Here is a 20,314-nt window from a genome sequence, read left to right as displayed (position 1 = left end):
GAGGATATTAATTTGAGTGACTGAAGCAGTGAAAATGGTGAATTCTTACTGCCAATGACTGATTTTATGTTGCAACATACCAAAAACTTGTCTACGCATACACACACTCACATATACATATAATCACATACACACGCACCCTGCGCATATATATATATATATATATATATATATATATATATATATGTGTGTGTGTGTGTATATATATATATATACTCACACACAGTACTCATTTCAAGCACCAATGGAGATGTTACAATCTGATAACTTTTAATGACATAAAATATAAATAATACTAATTTCAAAGACAGAAATAGCACACAGACTTGTTAACTACTGCCAACTTTACTAATTATCTTCATCATATTTACACACACACACACATGCACACACATATGCTACTACTTACCATCCCTATTAAGCTTAGTTCAAAACCAAACATTCTTAGCATTGCCAGAACTGCATCTAAGACACTTGGTATTTTCTCCTTAAAGCCAAGAAATACCTCAGTTCTGGAACCATATTATCACTCTTACAAAGGTTAGCTATCTCCTACTATAAGCACAACTCTGAGATGGTGCAGATGCTTTGATCACTGACATCTCAAATCACATGCAAATCAACAAACCTGCCTTTTGGAAAACTCCAGTCTTTACCTTGTGATTTTGTTTCGTTTCTGTCTCTTCTAAAACAGACATAATTCACTTTAATCTTCAGAATGTTTTTTCTGTTTTTTTTTTCTTTTGTGGTTTGCACCTCCCCTTAGATTCAGCTGATGCAGCTGTGTTTCTATTTACCATTTATATGAGACATAGACATGTCTATGTGGTTGAGAAGCTTGCTTCCCAACCATGTGGTCTCAGGTTCAGTCCCCCTGCAGAGCATCCTAGGCATGTATCTTCTATTATAGCCTTGGACTGACCAAAGCTATGGGAAATATTACTTTGCTTGGAAACAAGTGGTGATTGGCAACAAGAAGGCATCTGATCATAGAAAATCTGCCTCAACAGATTCCATTTGACTTATGCAAGAATAAAATTGTAGACGTTAAATGATGATGACAACAACATAATATGTTTCTTTCCTGAATCTGCAATATTCTGATGATAACTGTTTTTTAGAATTCTTATCCTTCCTGAGATTTCTTACAATACACTAATGTCTAACTTTAAAGTATGTATCAATTCACTAAATTTCACTCATCTCCTCTGTGTGGCAGATTTATGACAGCCCTTACCTCATGAATCATGTCTAATATCTGATCCTTGGTGATGATAAAACTTTATCTGATATATTATTTATCTCTTAAACCTTATCATATATTTTATTTATTTTTTCAGCTACACAAATTCAAGCTAAGTTTAAGGGCTACAGGCAACAACAGATCTACAAGAAATTACGATTCTCAGGTAAACTATTTTCGTTCTTTCGATACCATTTATGTTTTTCAACTTACATTTATTCAACTTTCCATGAAAGCAGAACTGAGTCAATATTATATGGAAATCTTGTGTGAAAACTTATGAATTATAAATTTGCTCAGTATAGTTGTCTTACTAAAAGAGAAATATTTAGTGAGATTTCTTCATGAATAACATTAAGTTCTCAAATAGTCTATGATGATTACTAAATTAGAAAATTACCTATGATAGAAATATATTATTTTTTCAAAAGTCAGGTGCAAGTTTGTAGCAATTATTAAATCTTTGGTATGCAAGCCTAATAAACACATTAGATGATATATAACTCTTGAAAATCTTCACTGCTTATGATCTTAATGCAAAAATATTAGCTTTGATGTAAGCATAAATACAACTGCTTAAGATCATCTTTTAATTCTTTTAGAAACATTTGAAATATTCTGAAGTATTTTTCTTTTCTTGCCATCTTTTTAAGACTATGGATTTACTAGGAGGAGAGGATTCCCAGCCCCCTGGCTCCAGCCCCTTTTAGTCACCTCTTACATCATGCAGGGAATACGATGACTGCATTCTACTGATTCCCACTCCCCAGTCACAGTGGGGTTTGCTAGTTAACCCATAGCTGGGACCCTTACAGGTGCTACCACTCCAGGCCAGAGTAGACCTGAGAACAAAAGTGGCTAAGAGGGGTGTACGGGAGGGGTAGTACCTCTGACGGGGCAACAGTCGTGCTCCACCTCGGAGTAGTTGATCTGCTTTGGTCCCCACCTGCACTCAGCTCTCACTTGTGACTTCTAATAGCTATTTGTATGCAACAGCCCCACGCCCCGGGCAACGGCTTTAACTACACTCCTTAGACCCTGAAACCAGGACCCTAGGGTCCCACTACCAGATATGGTTTATAGTCATACCCCGGAAATGAATAGAATGCCTGATGTGTGTCTTATTGTGGCTACCCACTCCTAAATAAAAAATGGGGAATAGGCCTGGGTATATGTATATGGGACTGAATCTAAAACCATATGGTTGCAAAGTGAGCTTCTTAATCACTCAACTATGCCTTAAAAATAAACCCTGCATGGTTCTAAATTTGTAATTTACTCACTGAACTTTAAGGTGTCTTTTATTATTTTGTGAAGCTAATAAATAAGCATTTAACAATCTTCTGATTTGTTATATTTTAGCTATTGTATTGCAATGCTGGATACGACAAATCTTGGCCCGGAAATTGTTGGAACGTCGAAAGAGAGCTACACAAATCATTCGCAAGTAAGTCCATGTTGTTAAATCACTTTCGGTATTGGAGAAATAGTTGGAACTCAAAGTTCTAGAAACTCTTCTTGAAGGTAAATCATTCTCCGTGGTTAACATATATAGAGATTAGTTTGAATTGTTGTGTAGCAAGGAGAAAACATGGGATGGGGCTAACTTCTGGAGAGATACACTTATTATGATGAAGATTGGGTGTAGTTGCTTTGTAGCCCTAACTCAACCTTGATCAAGCTTGTATATTATCAAAGGTATTCTAGCTATAACCATCCAGTTGACTTGTTATATTAGGAACTACATTATCTAGTCTATCCTTTTGTATTTAAGAAAATAGGGTGTGATTCAAGGGGTGCTTGGCTGCAATTTTAAGATGATATATGATGGCATAGATGTCTCCTAGTTAACTCAAAACAGACCTAAGGTTTAGTATATGTGTACAATATGAGTGATAAAAGAAACATAGACAGGTATGATATATTTGTATAACTCCTTTGTGACCATTCTGATGTAATATATGTTTTAACAGATTTTGAGGGATTTAGTAAAATAATTAACTTTGTTGTTATTAAATTTATATTTGGAATACAACAAAACATTCATACATAAAATTAAGATGGAAGGGTTTTTTCTTGTTTTTTTTTTTAATTTATGAATACTTTAGAATATTAACCAGAGTAAGTTTCAGGAAGGTTGGTTTCAAAAGAGTTAAGTGGAAGTGATATAAAGCAAGCAAGTTTCTAGGATGTGGACACACTTGTGATAATGTTTAGAGAAGGTAGACAAAATTTTACAGATGATCAAAGAATTTTTTTTAACAGAGAGCTATGCCTGCCAGAAATGTAGATTTGGTCCTCAAAAATGTCACTTCTACAAACATTTTTTTATTGAAATTTTTCCCCATTTTACTTTAAAGGTACATTATGCATGTAATTTTATTTTCACAATCAGTTAAATAATTGATGTATGACTTTTTCTCTATCAAAGTCTTAATGACAAATATATTCTTCTTAATCCATTGGGTATAAGTTCAATATATTTTATGTAAATGATAAAGGATGTCTCATTGCTATGCTCTTTTTCACATAAATGCATTCGTCTAACCTTGTCATTGATTCCTTCAGAATGTCTTCAATTTGTGCTAACCAGTGATTCTGCTTTGTGTTTTTAGATTCATCAAAGGTTTCATGTACCGCAAAAAACCAGTGTGTAAGGAAAATCAAGAATTTGTTCAATATACTAAATATAACTATCTTCAGAGACTGAAAACAAAGCTGCCAAAATCTGTTTTAGATAAATCCTGGCCTCCATGTCCAGAATTACTTCAAAAGGTAAGCTTGTGTGTTATTTTTTTCTTAAATAGTAACCTGTAAAAATAAGTTTTATTACCCACCTAAGTTAGATTTTAGTTTACATTTGCTTAAAAATTGTGTGTATGTTGAGGCAGATACATACAGTGTGGTGGTGATGATGAACTATTGAGACCTCTATAATTCTAGATATCTTAACATACATGCAAGATATCACATTAATCTTCAAAATTATTTGATTGATTTTATTGCAGAACATTTTCTCTTAATTCTATAAACTATTACTTTAACTATGCTTTTGTTCATAGACGTCTACACTGCTGTGTAAACTATGTATGAGAAATATGGTGTTGAAATATTGTCGTAGTATTTCTAACGAAAGAAAAACTCAGGTAAGATTAATATAGTTTTCTTCCTTATTCTCTGAGAAACAGTAAATTTATTTCCAAGATAAGAAGCCATGATGATTCTCTGAAAAAGTAATGCAAGAAGGGGAGAGTTAAAGGGAGAAGTGGGTGGACTGACTAAGAATATTTTCATGGGATAAAAATGAATCCAGGAGTTTCTGAGGTTGATGAAAAACTTTGAACATTCTCCTGAAAACTGGGTTTGCACTCCTAAGCAAACTTCATTCCTGCACTTACGTTTGTGGAAGCTTACTTTGCAACCACATAGTGGTTTCAGAACAGTCCCATCATATGGCACCCTTAACAAGTGTTTCCAACAATAACCCCAGGCCAAATAATGCCTTGTGAGTGAATTTGGTAGATGGAAAATGTGGAGAACCCCACCATATGTGTATGTGTATATGTATATTTGTGTCTATCTTTGCTCCCCACACTCATGCATCCCATATGATAACTGGTGTTCATTTGTTTATATACCCTATAACTAGCAATTCAGCAAAATGGTCTGATAAAGTAAGTACCAGGCGTAAAAATAAGTACTGGGGTTGATTTGTTTGAGTGATTTCCTTCAAGGTGGTGCTCGAGCCCAGTGTCTGCAACAAGTAAAAGATAATACATTTGTCAAATGATGAAACAGAATAATGCCAAAAATTAAGGATTTAAAAAACATTGGAAAGTTCTGATGAGAGGTCAAGACTGGAATAAATTAACTGGAATAAAAATGTAAAATCTATGCCATTCTCAAATAAGATTTCTATCATGGAAAACGAAGCACCATAAAAACTTAGTTTAAATGAACTGCTATTTCTTGAATGATCACATGGTGAAGCCCATGATTATTTTTTCAGTTTTTATTTCATATGCATAGGTGCCTGTAATATGATGGCTTCATTCAAATCCAGTATGAAATAGCTATTTATCACACATCTATTAAACATACTATAATTTTAGACAGTGGTATAAGTTTATTAAAATATGTTTAAATATGAAAGACTGGAACATACTGGCATTGCAGGAGAATAGCATATAAATTTTATGTGTCACACACTGTTGTAATCCTAATCTGAAGTAGTGTGTGTGCACGCATGTGTATAATATCACCTGATGATAACTGGAGAACATACGATCTAAAAAAAATATGTAATTGAAATGATAAAGAAATATATATTGACTAGTCCAATTAAGATTAATTAGTAAAAAGCTTAGATATATGTGGCATACAAAATAATTTTAACATTTTTTTTAATGGATGAATACAATGGAGAAATGCTTAGGTTGTAGTTTAAGACACCTATATGAACAAATGGATACTAAGGCAAAAGATGATACTGATAGTGTCAGTGATTACTGGGATGAAAAATTTTTCTGTAATTGTTGTCAATGTGTTACATCGCATCATTAAATATTTTCCTAATATTTTTGCAGATGGAACAAAAAGTTCTTGCAGAACGGATATTTCGAGGTCAAAAGGAATCCTATCCATTTAGCATTAAAGATCCTTTCGTCAACAATCGTCTAGGTAAATTTTTTTTTTTTTCTGTATAGAATAAAAAGAGTAAAATAGAAAGTAATGCTGGTTCACATTACAATGTAAGTTTTTGTCTCATGTGAGAACTGTTTTCATATAATGAATATGTTTTGGCAGTAATAAAATGTTTGTTTTATGTTCATTTTTGTGAATGATATAGGATAGTGGTAATCTCCAAGAAAGCTGAATCTACAATTCAGTTTCAATTTTTGGTTGAGTCATTTCACTTTTCTTATTTCTAGTGCCAGCAATTTCTGACTATAGTCAATAGCTTTGAAAATGTTGGGCCCACAATGCTGATTTGTGCTTGACACATGGCATGAAGTAATGACCCAAATACCTCTTGAAGATTATGGTATGTTTAATAGATGTATGATAAATAGCTACTTCATACTGGATTTGAATGAAGCCATCATATTACAGGCACCTATGCATATAAAATAAAAACTGACAAAATAATGATAGGCTTCACCAATGCAGATCCCCTTATGTGATCATTCAAGAAATAGCAACCAAATTTCCCTCATTTCAAACCAAACTGTTTTTATGAATATACAAGATGATCACAGCTGGATTGTTTTTGATTATTGCTCTGTTTAATCAGATTAATCTGGCAATAAACAAAACAAAATATTTTGTAAATTTTTAACATTCTTAATATCAATGGTATATAGATATAAAAATGAGAAATTTACGAGACAAATATAAACTAGGCATGGCTGTGTGGTAAGAAGCTTGCTTCCCAACCACATGGTTCCAGGTTCAGTTCCACTGTGTGGCACCTTGTACAAGTGTCTTTTACTATAGCCTCGGGCTGACCAAAGCCTTGTAAGTGGATTTGGTAGATGGAAACTGAAAAGAGCCTGTCATATATGTGTATATACCTATGTGTGTCTTTGTGTTTGTCCCCCATCACCATTTGACAACCAGTGTTGGTGTGTTTACGTCCCCGTAACTTGGCGGTTTGGTAAAAGAGATCAAAAGAATGAGTACTAAGCTTAAAAAAAATTAAGTTCTGGGGTCGATTAGTTCAACTAAAACACTCTAAGGCAGTGCTCCAGCATGGCTGCAGTCAAAAGACTGAAACAAGTAAAAGAATAAAAGAATAATTTCGTGATACATTATCTGCAAAACTAGATATGACTATTTGAACAAATATAGCTTTCAGATTTGACCATTTTGAATAATAGAGTTAACCTGAAGAAGAAAGCATATGCAATGGTTCTTTGATGGAACAATACAGTCAAAATTTTATTTCTTTCTTCAGCAACACACCATGAACATCTCAGAACATCTGTTTTTGATGCCACTATAAAAGCACAAAATGAAGAAATTGTGGTAAGTTATCCAAAGCATACTTCTGTTTATCATCTTTTCAGAACTGAAAACAAATAAAGAACAAATTTATCTGAAATAATGATATTTTCTAGAAAAGAACCAAATAGATGTTGTGTTTTTGTCATTGTACTATATTGATAGTGCATTTATATGTATACACCTGTGCATGTATACTCATTTGAAACTGAAATCTTTTACTTAATATATATTTATTATATTTTGTTGTGTCTGGGGAGCATCATTTTCTTATTGTGCCTTAAAATTTAACACACTTACCGGTAAAATTTCCACTTGGTGAGTGTGTTAAATTTTAAGGCACAATAAGAAAATGACTCTCCCCAGACACAACAGAATATGTTTCAACACACAAAATCACATAAAAAATGTTGCAAACCAAATCCAAAAACAAAATATTTATTATATGTAATGATATTAATTCTTCATCTGTTCTTTCAATCATGTTGAGGACATAGCTGCCTCTCTAATGCTGGTGCCTCAAAAAACATACCCAGTAGACACAAAGTGTAAGTTGTGAGGACTCTTTAGTCTTATTGATGACATGACACCTCTCTAATGCTAGTGCCACACAAAAGCACCCAGTACATTCTGTAAAGTGTTGTTAAGGAAGGCATCCAGCCATAGGAACAAAATTTTAAAAAATATCAGTGTTGAAGTTTGCTTGAAGCATTGTATATTAGGTATAAAATCTGTATGTTATAGAAGACTATAGCAATGCAGGTTAAACATCAAGTATCAACAATAATAAAGTTATTGAAGTATTACTTCAAAAATATTTAGTCCAGGCATGGCCATGTGGTAAGAAGCTTGCATCCCAAACGCATGGTTTCAGGTTCAGTCTCACAGCATAGCAACCTTGATCAAGTGTCTTCTATGATACCCTCTGACCAACCAAGCCCTTGTAAATGGACTTTGTGAACACAAACTGAAAGTCACTCATCATGTGTGTGTGTGTGTTTATGTGCCTTGACATTATGTAATGGCTGTAAGCAGTGTACTTCATTTACAGTCTTCCATGAATAACATTTCTGATCATGAGGAAATATTACCTTACTTGGAAACAGATGAGGGTTGGCAACAGGAAAACCCATTAAATCCACCTCGTTAAATTTCATCCATCCTTTGTGGCCATGGCAAAGTCAACATTAAAATGATGATGATTTCAGGTAAAATACCCTTTTTCAGTCTACTGAAGGTGATGTGATCCAGTTCCATAACAGATACTTGTCAAAAAATCTGCACTTACCAAATATCCTTCACTGTATAAGTATATAAGTATTTGAGCATTCTTCACTTATATCAGTTACCCCATCTTGATTGAATGCTTGCAATAAAAACTTAAATCATAGGTTAAATAGTGACAGATTCTATTGTAATTACTTTTAATGTGAACCAATGAGGCTCGTGTGCTCTGCTGGATGTGTAATGTAAGTGTTTATATTCGACAGAGTTCTAGTGTATTAAGAGAGAAGTTAGGTATAAGAGGAATTAGATGCTGTGTGCAAGAAAGAAGACTGTGCTGGTTTGGTCATGTGATACAGATGGATGCCAACAGCTCCATAAAGAAGTACTGATCTCTAAAAGTAGATGGAACATGTGGAAGTGGGAGACCCAGGAAGAGATGGGCTGAATTACTGAAGAATGATCTCAGGATGCTGAACCTTTCAGGCAAGATGACAAAAGACCAGGATGCCTGGTGCCTTGCTCAACTCAAGAAGACCTGCACTCCATGGCAAAAGTGTTAAACCCGGTCAGCCTGGTGGAGAGGATTGACCTACAAGAGTCGATGCTGGTGCCACATAAAAGCACCTGTGTGGTTCCACATGAAAGCACCCGGCACACTCTGTAAAGTGGTTGGCATTATATATATATAATGTGCTGCAGAATAGACTTTTAGCCAACACTGTATAGGTTAAGGTAAACCACTTTCCTGTATATACCAACATCTTCCTTTGTGGAAAGATACATACACATATTCATACACACATACATGCACATACATCAGCTGATATATAATTTATATATATTCTATATGAATTAAATGATATATACAATATCGTCATCATCATCATTTGATATTTACTTTCCATGCGAGTATGGGTTGGGCTGTATATACATATGTATAGAGAGAAACAAATAGATAGATAGATGAATAGAAAGATGGATAGACAGACAGACAGATGAACAGACAGATTGGATTAGATTGGATTGGATTGGACTGGATTAAGAACAGATCTGTAAGTCATTTTTTTTACTGTGCACAGGATGATTTATTACTAGTTAACAGATATCATCATGCTTCAGCAATTATAAATTAATTGCTGAAGCATGCTGAAATTATAAACAAGAGCCACAAATTCTTGTTAGATTAATTAGTTTGCAATAGCTTTGGCTGATGAGACAGAACAACGTCAAAACACCTGGTGTCTCCCCTTATGGTAATGAATCAAAAGTGTTATGAATACACATTTGTTGGGAAATAATTGTTCACCTCTGATGAAGCACATCAGCAATTAACATATTTGTGTTCAAATCTGCAAGAGCATATTAAAAATGTAAGTCATTGCTTTGATTCTCATGGTACACCACACAAATGGCGATTTATTACATATATGTGTGTGTGTGTGTGTATATGTGTGTGTGTGTGTGTGTGTGTGTGTGTATACATATTATATTCTGATATGCTCTCTCTCTATATATATATTGACTAGATTGGCATGGTTGAAATACCTCTGTTGTATCTTCTTTGATAGTGAATTATTGAAATACAAGTAAAATTTAAAGATGTTACAATAATTTTTTTAAAATTTATTTCTGTTATGAATAAAACAAAGAAAATAATGTCTATGAAATTATGAATTTATGCAAAATTACCTGGTTTGAATTCAAGTTATTGACCAAAAATTGAGTTGTTTATTTTCCCATGCAACACTGAGAATCCTTCTACTATAAACAATATAGTCCTGTGAATATTCCTTCTACAATCACACATACACACACACATATATATGTATACCTAGTCTGATCAATGAGTATCCGGACTGTTGCCATAATAACGAAGCTAAACCACACAGAGTGAAACCACTTGGCAAAGATTGACCTAAGTTTAAACATTCTAGCTCACTTCTGCTGTTTACAGCAGTGTTTGGAAGGAAGTGTGTAGTGTGTAATCGTCACATTGACCATGACAGAGAAAGTTGAGTAGAGAATCTGCAGCAAAATTTGCCAAAAGCTTGGCAATACCTGCTCAGAGGCCTAAGCAAAGTTTTCAAAAAGTTTTCCTCTTGATACAGCCAAGGAGTCTTGTGCAACTGAAACCTGAGTGTCCTTTTGGTCAGCTGAGAGCAGTTTTGGCACAAACTTGGCAGACATGCATATCATACCCAAATCTTCAGTGATAATGGACTGAACCATAACTAATCTGCACATCCTCTGATAACTCACAGATGGTGATTCAACGATTTCCCCTCACAGCTGTGCACACATCTATGATGTTCTTCTCAGTTCTGGTGGTTGCAGATCTCCCAGAACGTTCATCAATATTGACATTTATTTGGCCATCTTCGAAATGTCTGCGATTCATACACTTTCTTCAACTTTGCACAGGCCTCTGAGCAGGTACCGCCATGACAACTTTCTCTGTCATGGTCAATGCAATGATCACACACTATACACCTTCTTTCTAAGCACTGTTGTAAACAGCAGAAGTTGCACATGCACAGCAGAATTCAAGTTCAGTCTTTGACAAATGGCTTCACTCTTTGTGCTTTAACTTTGTTACTATGGCAACAGTCCAGATACTTTTTGATCAGACCATGTGTGTATATATTATTATTATTATTTTATTATTTTTACTTTGTATTTTATTATACTTATTTATCGTGTATTTACTTATTAATTTTTTTCTGTATGTGACTGGATTTTCATGGATGAATTCATGAACTTTGGTTCTTTTCTCTAAATTATATATATATATACACTGGCTTACAGGACTGAATTTGAACTTTAAAAAAAATCACCCCAAAACTAGGGGGTCGTTTTATATACTCCATATAAAATCTGAACCATAACTTCCTGTGGTTTAAAGTAGCACCAATGGCAATGGAAAACAATATAAAGCAGTTGCATAGATCCTATGGTCCTACAGCACAGTATTTTCTACTGATACTTGGACAAATCGATGAAGAACACCGTAAAACATTCACATAGATCTTATGGTTGTACAACTCAGTATTTTCTACTGATACTGACATGTATGTTTGAGAAGCTGGATTAATATAAAAATTATATTAAAATAACAGCACAGCAATCTTAGTGGACAGACACCAGTCACCATTTGCAACAGCTGGCAAACAGAAAATGTAAACAATCAGCCCATTCAACCATGTCCCAGGTCTGTTCTGTTTACACTGCTTCCTTAGAGTGCTCTCTCTCATATAGCGCCCAACCATCCGAGGGCTTTCAGAACAAGTGTAGTTTACAGTAACTAACCTACTTCATATGGCAGATTAGCAGCATGTATCAGTACCTTCTGTGACTGGCCAGTTTGTGTCGGTCAGACCAATCACAATAAACCTTACTTTTAAATGTTTACAGACAGGGTTTCTTGAAAAGGCTCAAGTTGTCACTCTTTCATAAGCAGTAGTACTCTCACTGGGTGAACATTAATTTCCAGCGACTGTAAAACCTCCCTCATGGCTCCAAGTGATAAATGAAGGAAATATGAAGCTGGTTTTAAGCTGAAAGTGGTAGCATACACCAATTACCACAATTATGCTACTGCAAGAGAATACAGTGTAACTGAGAAGATGGTAAGAATTTGGAGATTAAATTAAGACCTATTAAGGAATGTACCCAGGACAAAATGTACAATGAGAGGAGGCATTGCAGACTGACCAATTCTAGATAAGTATGTAACAGACATGGTCTGTGAGCAGCATCAAAATGGATACGCTGTTTCAAGACCAATGGTCTCATGAAGCAAGACAAAATTTACAAATTAAAGAAAATACTAGCAGTGTACTTTATAACAACATTTCTAATATATTACAATATGATACATACTGTAAGTAAACTTGTAAATTCATTTCAAATAGATGGTGTTATTATGGTGTACTTGACACCATGTTAGTTCCTGTAAAATAAGTGACGTCTAAGTGACATCACTAGGGTAGTGATTACACCATTTGATGTGTATTATAGTAGGTAATTTATAATATTTGACTACTTTTTAAAAAAGAACTGAATAAATTTTCAGCAACCAAGACTGCAGAATTTACTGATTGAAACATACTTAAAATGCTATTGAAATACAAGAAAAGTAGAGATATCAGGGGCTGCTGGGGAAGCTGCAGCTCACCGATAAACAAGAACCTCGTACCTTCACCACTCAAGCTATTTTCCAGGAAAACTTGGGGTTGTCTTATGCACTCAGTCATATTATATACCAGCATATACAGTATATGTATATATATATTTATATATATATATATATATATATATATATATATATATATATATATATATGTGTGTGTGTGTGTGTGTGTGTGTATACACACATACACACATACATGGTGTCTATAAATTATCTTTACTACTTCCACACTCCTATACTTCAAATTGTAATGGTAATTTATAGACACCCTGTACACACACACACACACACACACACACACACACACACATATATATATATAGGTGTGTGTATATTTATTCCTATGTGTGCAATTACATTCTTATTCCTAAATCTATGCAGAATAACTTTAGTAAGACAATTATCTTGTAGTATGCAACTGCTGTTACCAAGTATGATCGTCATGGTTACAAGCCTCGAAACCGTATCCTCATTGTTACAAACCAAGCTCTCTATGTTTTGAATGAAAAAGATTTCAAAGTGAAGGATAAAATAACTTTCATGCAACTCAAACGTAAGTATGTTCCTTCAGTCATTGTGTTCTTGTTCTTTTTGAAGTGTCATTTGGTTGCAAAAGAGAATTTCCTTTTCCAGATACTGGGTGGACATAAAGTCAGGTACTTATTTTAATAAAAATTACTCACTTTATGCTTTTCTTTTGCAAACCCTTAGAGTGAATACAGAAGAGCATATGGTGTTAGTTACCTATTGAATTGTGTAAAGCCTGCAAATGATAGCTCTTTTTTATGCAAAATAACTTTCAAGATTTTGTGCACAGATCTCCTTAAGAAAATGAGTCTTTGTGCTGCTACATGAAGAAAAAGATATGAACTTTTATTAGTGATTTGATGCACTGTATTCACTTTATCCTCTGACATACTTGGATATCCTGTTCTTTCATCATGTATGGAACTATCCATCCTTCCGTTTTTGCCACTCACTTTTCCCAGGAAGGTCTTGAGGGTTAGAGTTCTCAAAGGCATCTCTTCCATAGGGTACTATCAGGACCAGTCCTCATTATGCTTTCCTGTTGGATTCCCAAGCATGATCAACTGAGACAATGGATATTATCCAACCATCTCACTCACAGTACCCCTAGGTCTCCTGCGAGTTGGCATGGCTTGAAGAATTTTTCTTGCAATCCCTTCCTGCAGCATTCTAACCACATGTCTTTTGTATCAGAGCCTCGACCCCTCAATTCAGAGAAATGGAGATTGAGAGACTCCCTGATCTTCCATTTATACTTTTGTTAAGTGTTAGAAAGTGCATTTAGGAACATTGGTGCTCCAAGATGCATGAAGCTCATAATATATTTCACAAGGAATTTGTTCAGATATCTTTTACAATCTTTTAAGCAGTAGTTTTGATAGAAATTTTCCTACAATTGAGTGTAGGTAAATTCCTTAGTAGTTTCCACAGTCCTGTCAGTTGCTCTTATAAATGGTAACTATCTATGCATTCTTGAATTGCTGGGGTAAGTTACCACATTGCCCCATTCTCTGAAGAATTAGAGAGATCTGTAGTATAATTCATTCCCATAATGCTTTTTAGACTTCTATAGTCTTGCTGTCGATACCAGGAGCTTTCTCTGATTTTATTTTACAGTTTAGTTACTTGTCCCTCTATGTTCAGCAGTACATCCAAACTGATATCTTCTAGAACTTGTGAAAACATCCAGAGTTTCACAAGAAACTATTGAATTTGGTTGTATTGACATAAATGATCTGAAGGCAAACTCCATCATTAATGAAATTAAACTGCAAATCTGTAGATTTACATTGACATCAGAATTATTTACTACAGCACCATCTGCTATCACTTCAGTTATATTGCTAAACTAAGTATTAGATATCGCTTATTCAGTGCCTCAAAACTAGTTGATTAAATGCCTCTTTGTCATTTGGCAGAGTATTGTACTACCAGCAAAGAGGCAGTTTTCCAACAACTGGCATTGCCAAAATGCTTAATATACATTGACTCACTCCAGAGGGCTGAAAGTTTAAGTACTTTTCTCAGGAGCATGTCACGCATACAAATAGTAAGATCACTGTACAAATAAGTACTTTGTTATCTTGATCTGAAACATGAGACATGTGCAGCCCAGTTTTCATTTTTGCACTATGATAACACCAAACTGAATAAATCGTATATTCCCATATTTTGGATGGAATGAGATGATGGAGGCTCAGCTGTTTGGACTCATTGGGTTTGGCATAGCTTACTGGACATTGAAACTGTTTGGTGACAGTACTTTTTGGCACTGGTGACAAACACACGCACACACACACACACACACACACAGAAATATACACGTACAGATAGAGAAAGAAAGAGTGAGAGAGGGAGGAAGACATTGCAATTTATTAATTGAACTCTATTGACATAAGCACTTCTCCTCACACACGTAAAGGGAGAGAGAGAGAGCAAGTGAAATATTAAAAATGCCTGATGTTAAATAAGTCAGCATTAAATCAGTGGTGCCAAAAAGGCAGGCCAAAACAGCTATATGAAAACATCTCATTCGTTTCTATGGGAGCGTTTCACTGTTCGTTATGAATGAATTAAGAAAGTCTTGTTTTATTTTTGTTTGTGTTTTTTTATGCAAATTTCCTCTAAGTCCATTTATTTGCCTAATTCCAATAAGAGCATGTCAGATTCTATATACCATTTTGTGCTTTTGTATATAGGTGTAATGACCAGCCCTTTGACAGATGGTATCTTTGTTGCTATAGTAACAACTGAGGAAAATGGAACCAAGGTGAGTGAGCTTGTTGTTTAAAAGCATCTGTTATGCAACTTTTAATAACCTGACTAATTACTTAAAAATGATGGTATGAAATTGCATGACTTAAACAGGATTTATGTAATTATATTTTAACTACTAATGCTACATTAATTATTTTGATAACGATCATAAGCAAGAATGTACATTGCCACACTTTAGGATGTGAAACTACTACAACCTATTTTGCGAAATTAATCTATCTACATCTCTATACTAGACAGTGTTATATTTTTCTCTTACTTCGCTATAGAATTATTAGCAACTCTTTGTAGTGAATGCTATTAATTGACACCATATTAAAATAAAATTATAAATGTTTCTTAAATTGCATAGCAACTATTTATTTTTCTGAAAATAAAATAGCCAATAATTTAAATGGATAATTTCTAAATTAGAAGTTGCTTATTATATTCATGAGATAAATGTAAAATCTGAAGTAAGTAGCAATGGTTTACATTGGACACAATTAGTCTATAAGAGAGTTGGATATAACCTCATTGTTGCAATGAGTGTAGAATCTAATATTTTGGGTTTTACGATTCATCTGTGCATAAGAAAAGGAGCAATATAAAGATTGGTGATGTTGTCACATAGGCTGGAGGCAGTTAGCAACACTTTTTTTTTTAATCCTTATTTCACTCATATGAAAGACAACGACCTGAAATGTTATTTTCTACACTCATTCCTCTTGGTAAATGAACTTATTAATACATCTATGATTATGTTGGTAGTGGTTTTTTAATTTCTATAATAACCAGCTGGTGAGGATTGAAGTAGGTTTTTCTTTATTCTTACTGATATTTTTTTGCTTTCTTTTGTGTTGAAGTCTTGTTGATAATTACACTATATATGTTAACAGTGTTCAATTAAGGAAGATAGAAATGTGGAAATTCAAACATTTCCCCAGTTTTCATGAATAATGTCGACTTTGATATAGTTTACACTGTTTAGTATAAATCTTTCAATTTGTTTGTGATATGTTTAAGAGACCATTATCTTATCTTAATGAGAAGCATTTTTTTCATAAGTTGAATTTTAAAATGGAAAGCTTTCTTAATTTTCTACTTATGCTATACCAAAATATTTGTGTAACTAGTAAACAGAAATACTAGAGTACCAGACTAAATGCTTTTATATTCTTAGTTTAGTTCCTGTTGTGATTAAATTGGGGGTCCCCCCCCCCCCCATGACTCAAATAAATTCTGATATTCTGGGTTGATTCAATATATTATATACTATAGTTTAATAAAGCTTTATTTGACCATATTTGAAAACCTTTTTTAATTTCCTCCTACATAGTCATGAAGAAATGGAAGAAAAATATTGTAATCAGTTTAACTCTTAATTACAGCTTTTGTTTCAATTAATTGTGAAAATAATGAAGAATTTAGTAAAATAACATTTTAATTATTAAACTGGTTTAGAACATAAATTAACATGAGATTTTTGACAGAAGGTTTTAATTTAGACAGAAAATTTGTATCATAGAGCCAAGAGAGCAGGTTGATATTAAAAATGACATTCTAGCAAATTTAGTTTACTTACAATATTTTGACAGTGATTCATGCTTCTATCAGATGAAATAATTTTACTTATCTGAGAATGTAAACATTTTATGGTAGGTAAGAAATTACAAATGGATATATATACAATTTCATTTGAAACTTGATAATATTTTATATCTTGCGGATACAATCTTTTGTTATTTCTTTGAATAATTGTAATTGTTTTTACTAGCCAATTATCTTAGGCATGTTTGTACTCTAGTATCACAAAAAAATATATGTGATTGAATCTATCCATGGTTCTCCAACATTTATCATCTCTTCTTCAAAATTGCTAATTTCCATCGTCTTATTTAATTTTGAACCATGAAAATGTTGACTATAGAATATATAATTTTCATAAGTAATTGCTTGATTAAAAAACTGTATTGACTGAGTGTTTTGTTTTCTTCATAGCTGTTATCTGTTTCTAGGTTAATTTATACTACATAATACTTTGCAAAACAAAACGAAATATTACACAGTATAAATTACTGGTGATATAATTGTCATTGCTCAATTGGTTACTAACACAATACATTACAACTTTACAATACATCATGTTACAATTTCCTTAAAAAGCCTACATTCATTTTTTATTATTATTATTATTATTATTATTATTATTATTATTATTATTATTATTATTACCATAGAGGAGGCAAGCTGGCAGAAACATTAGAAGACTACACAAAATGCTTAGTGGCATTTTTGGCCATCTTTGCCTTTTGAGTTCGAATTCTGCCAAGGTCAACCTTGCTTTTCATCCTTTCTGGGTCAATAAACTAAGTACCAGCTGAGAACTGTGGTTTAAAGGATTATTGTTATTAAGGCTGTGAGCTTTAATAATATCAGATAAAATGCTTTGCAGCATTTCTGGCTTTACATTCTGCGTTCATATCGCAACAAGGTCAACTTTGCCTTTCAACCTTTCAGGGTTGATAAAATAAGTACCAGTAGAGCACTGAGATCGATGTAATCGACTAGCCTCCTCCCACAAAATTTCAGATTTTGTGCCTGTAGTAGAAAGGTTTATTATTGTTATTATTATTAAGGTAGGGAGATGGTAGAATCATTTGCATGCTGAACAGAATGCTTAGCAGCATTTCATCCAACTTTATATTCTGAGTTCAAATTCTACCAAGGTCGAATTTGCCTTTCATCCTTTCGGGGTCAATAGAATTAAGAACCAGTGGAGTACTGGGGTCAATGTAATCAACCTAACCCTTCCCTCAAAATTTCAGGCCTTGCACCTATCATAGAAAGGATTATTATCATTATTATTATTATTATTGCACTTTCTTCCCATTCACATGACATTTCATTGAACTAACGTTTTATTTCTTTCCCCTTCATTTTGCTATCTCAGTCTGGAGGTGAGGATGATGATCCTGATTACGATAAGGTAACACCCATACCCTTCATGAAAGTACTTCCTCCCTTTACAGACTTTATGATTCTTATGACCATTTCTTCAAATAAGCATGATTCAACTTTCTTTGTAACTTTACCTCCAAAGAGATGTTTTATCTTATTTTCTTTCTGAATATTTATTGAAAGTTTGCTTCTAGCCAGAAATGATTCTATTTTCAGTAAAATGTATTTCAAATGTTTTATACAAAGTTAAAGTTGTCTTGTTGGATGACGCAATTCTTCTAGTAAGTATATCTCCTAATATGATTACCAATTTAGAACACTCATCAGATATCTGTAATCCCCTTATTAAGAAATCATTCTAAGATTGCTTCAGTTTCTCATGATATGCTACAGTGAAATATTTTCCAATGCTAGCAGTTTTCTCATTGAAGAAGTCATTGTCAGAACGTACATTCTATTGAATTTGAAATCATGTTCAGAAGACAACATAAACCACATTATAGTCTTTACAATAGTTTTGTTACAATACATTGTATGGTTTCTGAGGAAAATACAATTCCATTATCTGAATTTATAATAGTGACCATTAGCTGTATTGATCTATACCCCTAACTCAGCAGTGATTATTTTTCAAGTATCTGGTATCATTTATTTAGCATGCTTGCAATAGAATTGAAGTGTTACCAGTTAGAGAGGCTTCTCTGAAATGTCAACAGTCAGTTTATATATAAATACACTCACACATGCACACACACACACTGGGTGTTCCCAAAAATGTGTACTCACATTGAATGATTATATAGCTACCATTTATTAAAATACATTTCATTTTCAAAATTTATCAGAATATACAGGTGGAATTTAATTTGTTTTTTATGAACACCTGTTTTCAAACTGATGACTTTTCTGGTTCAGACAATGCTGATAACACAAAGCAATGGAATTGCAAACATCAAGAAATGTTTTATTTGGTATTTGTGCTCATTACCATTGAATGACTGCCCTCAATTCATCAACCCTTGCTGGTTTTGTACTGTAAACTTTATCTTTTAAGTATCTCCATAGAAAAAGTATTGTGCTGTGAGATATAGTCATTGTGCAGAGTATGCTATTGAGCCTCTTCACCAAATCCACCTGTTTGGCAAAATCTCACCAAGGTAGGCCCTCACATAACATCTTGCCAGAAATAAAACTCCACATCTTCAAAGTCTTCTTGAATGCTTCGCATAATGGATTGTCATAGCAAGTTCAAGTGAAGGGCACCAGTTACAGTACCATAGAAATGAATGGTCCAATTTAATCCTTTTGGTGATAAGCTTTACTGTACTGTAACATGATGTTTCTTTGTAATATGCAGGTTCTCAGGTCCCTAGTGGGTGCAATTGTTGGAGTTAATTGAGCCATTTAATTTAAATGTAACTGGATGATGATAACATGAAGGGATTTTTGTTGGAAAGTGTGAATCTTCTACATGTCTTACCAAGTACCGTTCACAAAACTCCTCTCTTCGGTCCAGATCATCTTCATTAAAACTCCCTCTAAAATTGTCTTTGCACTTTGACTACATTTTCAAATTTAGTAGATACTTTAAGATAAATTTCCTTCGATCAAAATTTAGTCTGGCTCCCTTCGAGCTGGCAGAATCATTAGCATGCTGGACAAAATGCTTAGTACATTCTGAGCTCAAATTCTTCTAAGGTTGACTTTGCCTTTTATCTTTTGGGGTTGATAAATTAAGTAGTGGAATCACTGTAATTGACTTAACTATTCTCCACAAATTTCAAGCCTTGTGCCAATATTAGAAAGGATTGTTTTTTATAGGTTAAAACTATAAAGAAATAAGAATTGAGTTATCAGCCATTAAAGTGCATATACATTTTGGGGGGAAACCATGTGTGTGTGTGTGT

General features: G+C 33.7%; 1 protein-coding gene across 3 annotated transcripts in view; it reads left to right on the top strand.

The window, feature by feature from the left end:
* LOC106882562 (unconventional myosin-Ic) overlaps positions 1 to 20,314 on the top strand; it is a 178,053-nt gene that overhangs the window by 144,136 nt on the left and 13,603 nt on the right. For 2 of the 3 annotated variants that reach the window (XM_052968713.1, XM_052968714.1), the window contains exons 21-29: positions 1,341 to 1,409; positions 2,606 to 2,690; positions 3,859 to 4,018; positions 4,306 to 4,389; positions 5,830 to 5,923; positions 7,200 to 7,270; positions 13,074 to 13,215; positions 15,389 to 15,459; positions 18,400 to 18,435. In XM_052968713.1, coding sequence (XP_052824673.1) covers positions 1,341 to 1,409; positions 2,606 to 2,690; positions 3,859 to 4,018; positions 4,306 to 4,389; positions 5,830 to 5,923; positions 7,200 to 7,270; positions 13,074 to 13,215; positions 15,389 to 15,459; positions 18,400 to 18,435 — 812 coding nt within the window. The remainder of the gene's footprint in view (positions 1 to 1,340; positions 1,410 to 2,605; positions 2,691 to 3,858; positions 4,019 to 4,305; positions 4,390 to 5,829; positions 5,924 to 7,199; positions 7,271 to 13,073; positions 13,216 to 15,388; positions 15,460 to 18,399; positions 18,436 to 20,314) is intronic. The other variant, XM_052968715.1, reaches the window with a different exon arrangement.

This window comes from Octopus bimaculoides, chromosome 6 (genome assembly GCF_001194135.2).
Source record: "Octopus bimaculoides isolate UCB-OBI-ISO-001 chromosome 6, ASM119413v2, whole genome shotgun sequence".
Lineage (NCBI taxonomy): Eukaryota > Metazoa > Mollusca > Cephalopoda > Octopoda > Octopodidae > Octopus > Octopus bimaculoides.
Note: the sequence above shows the minus strand (reverse complement) of the source record. Positions and strands in the feature narration are given on the sequence as shown.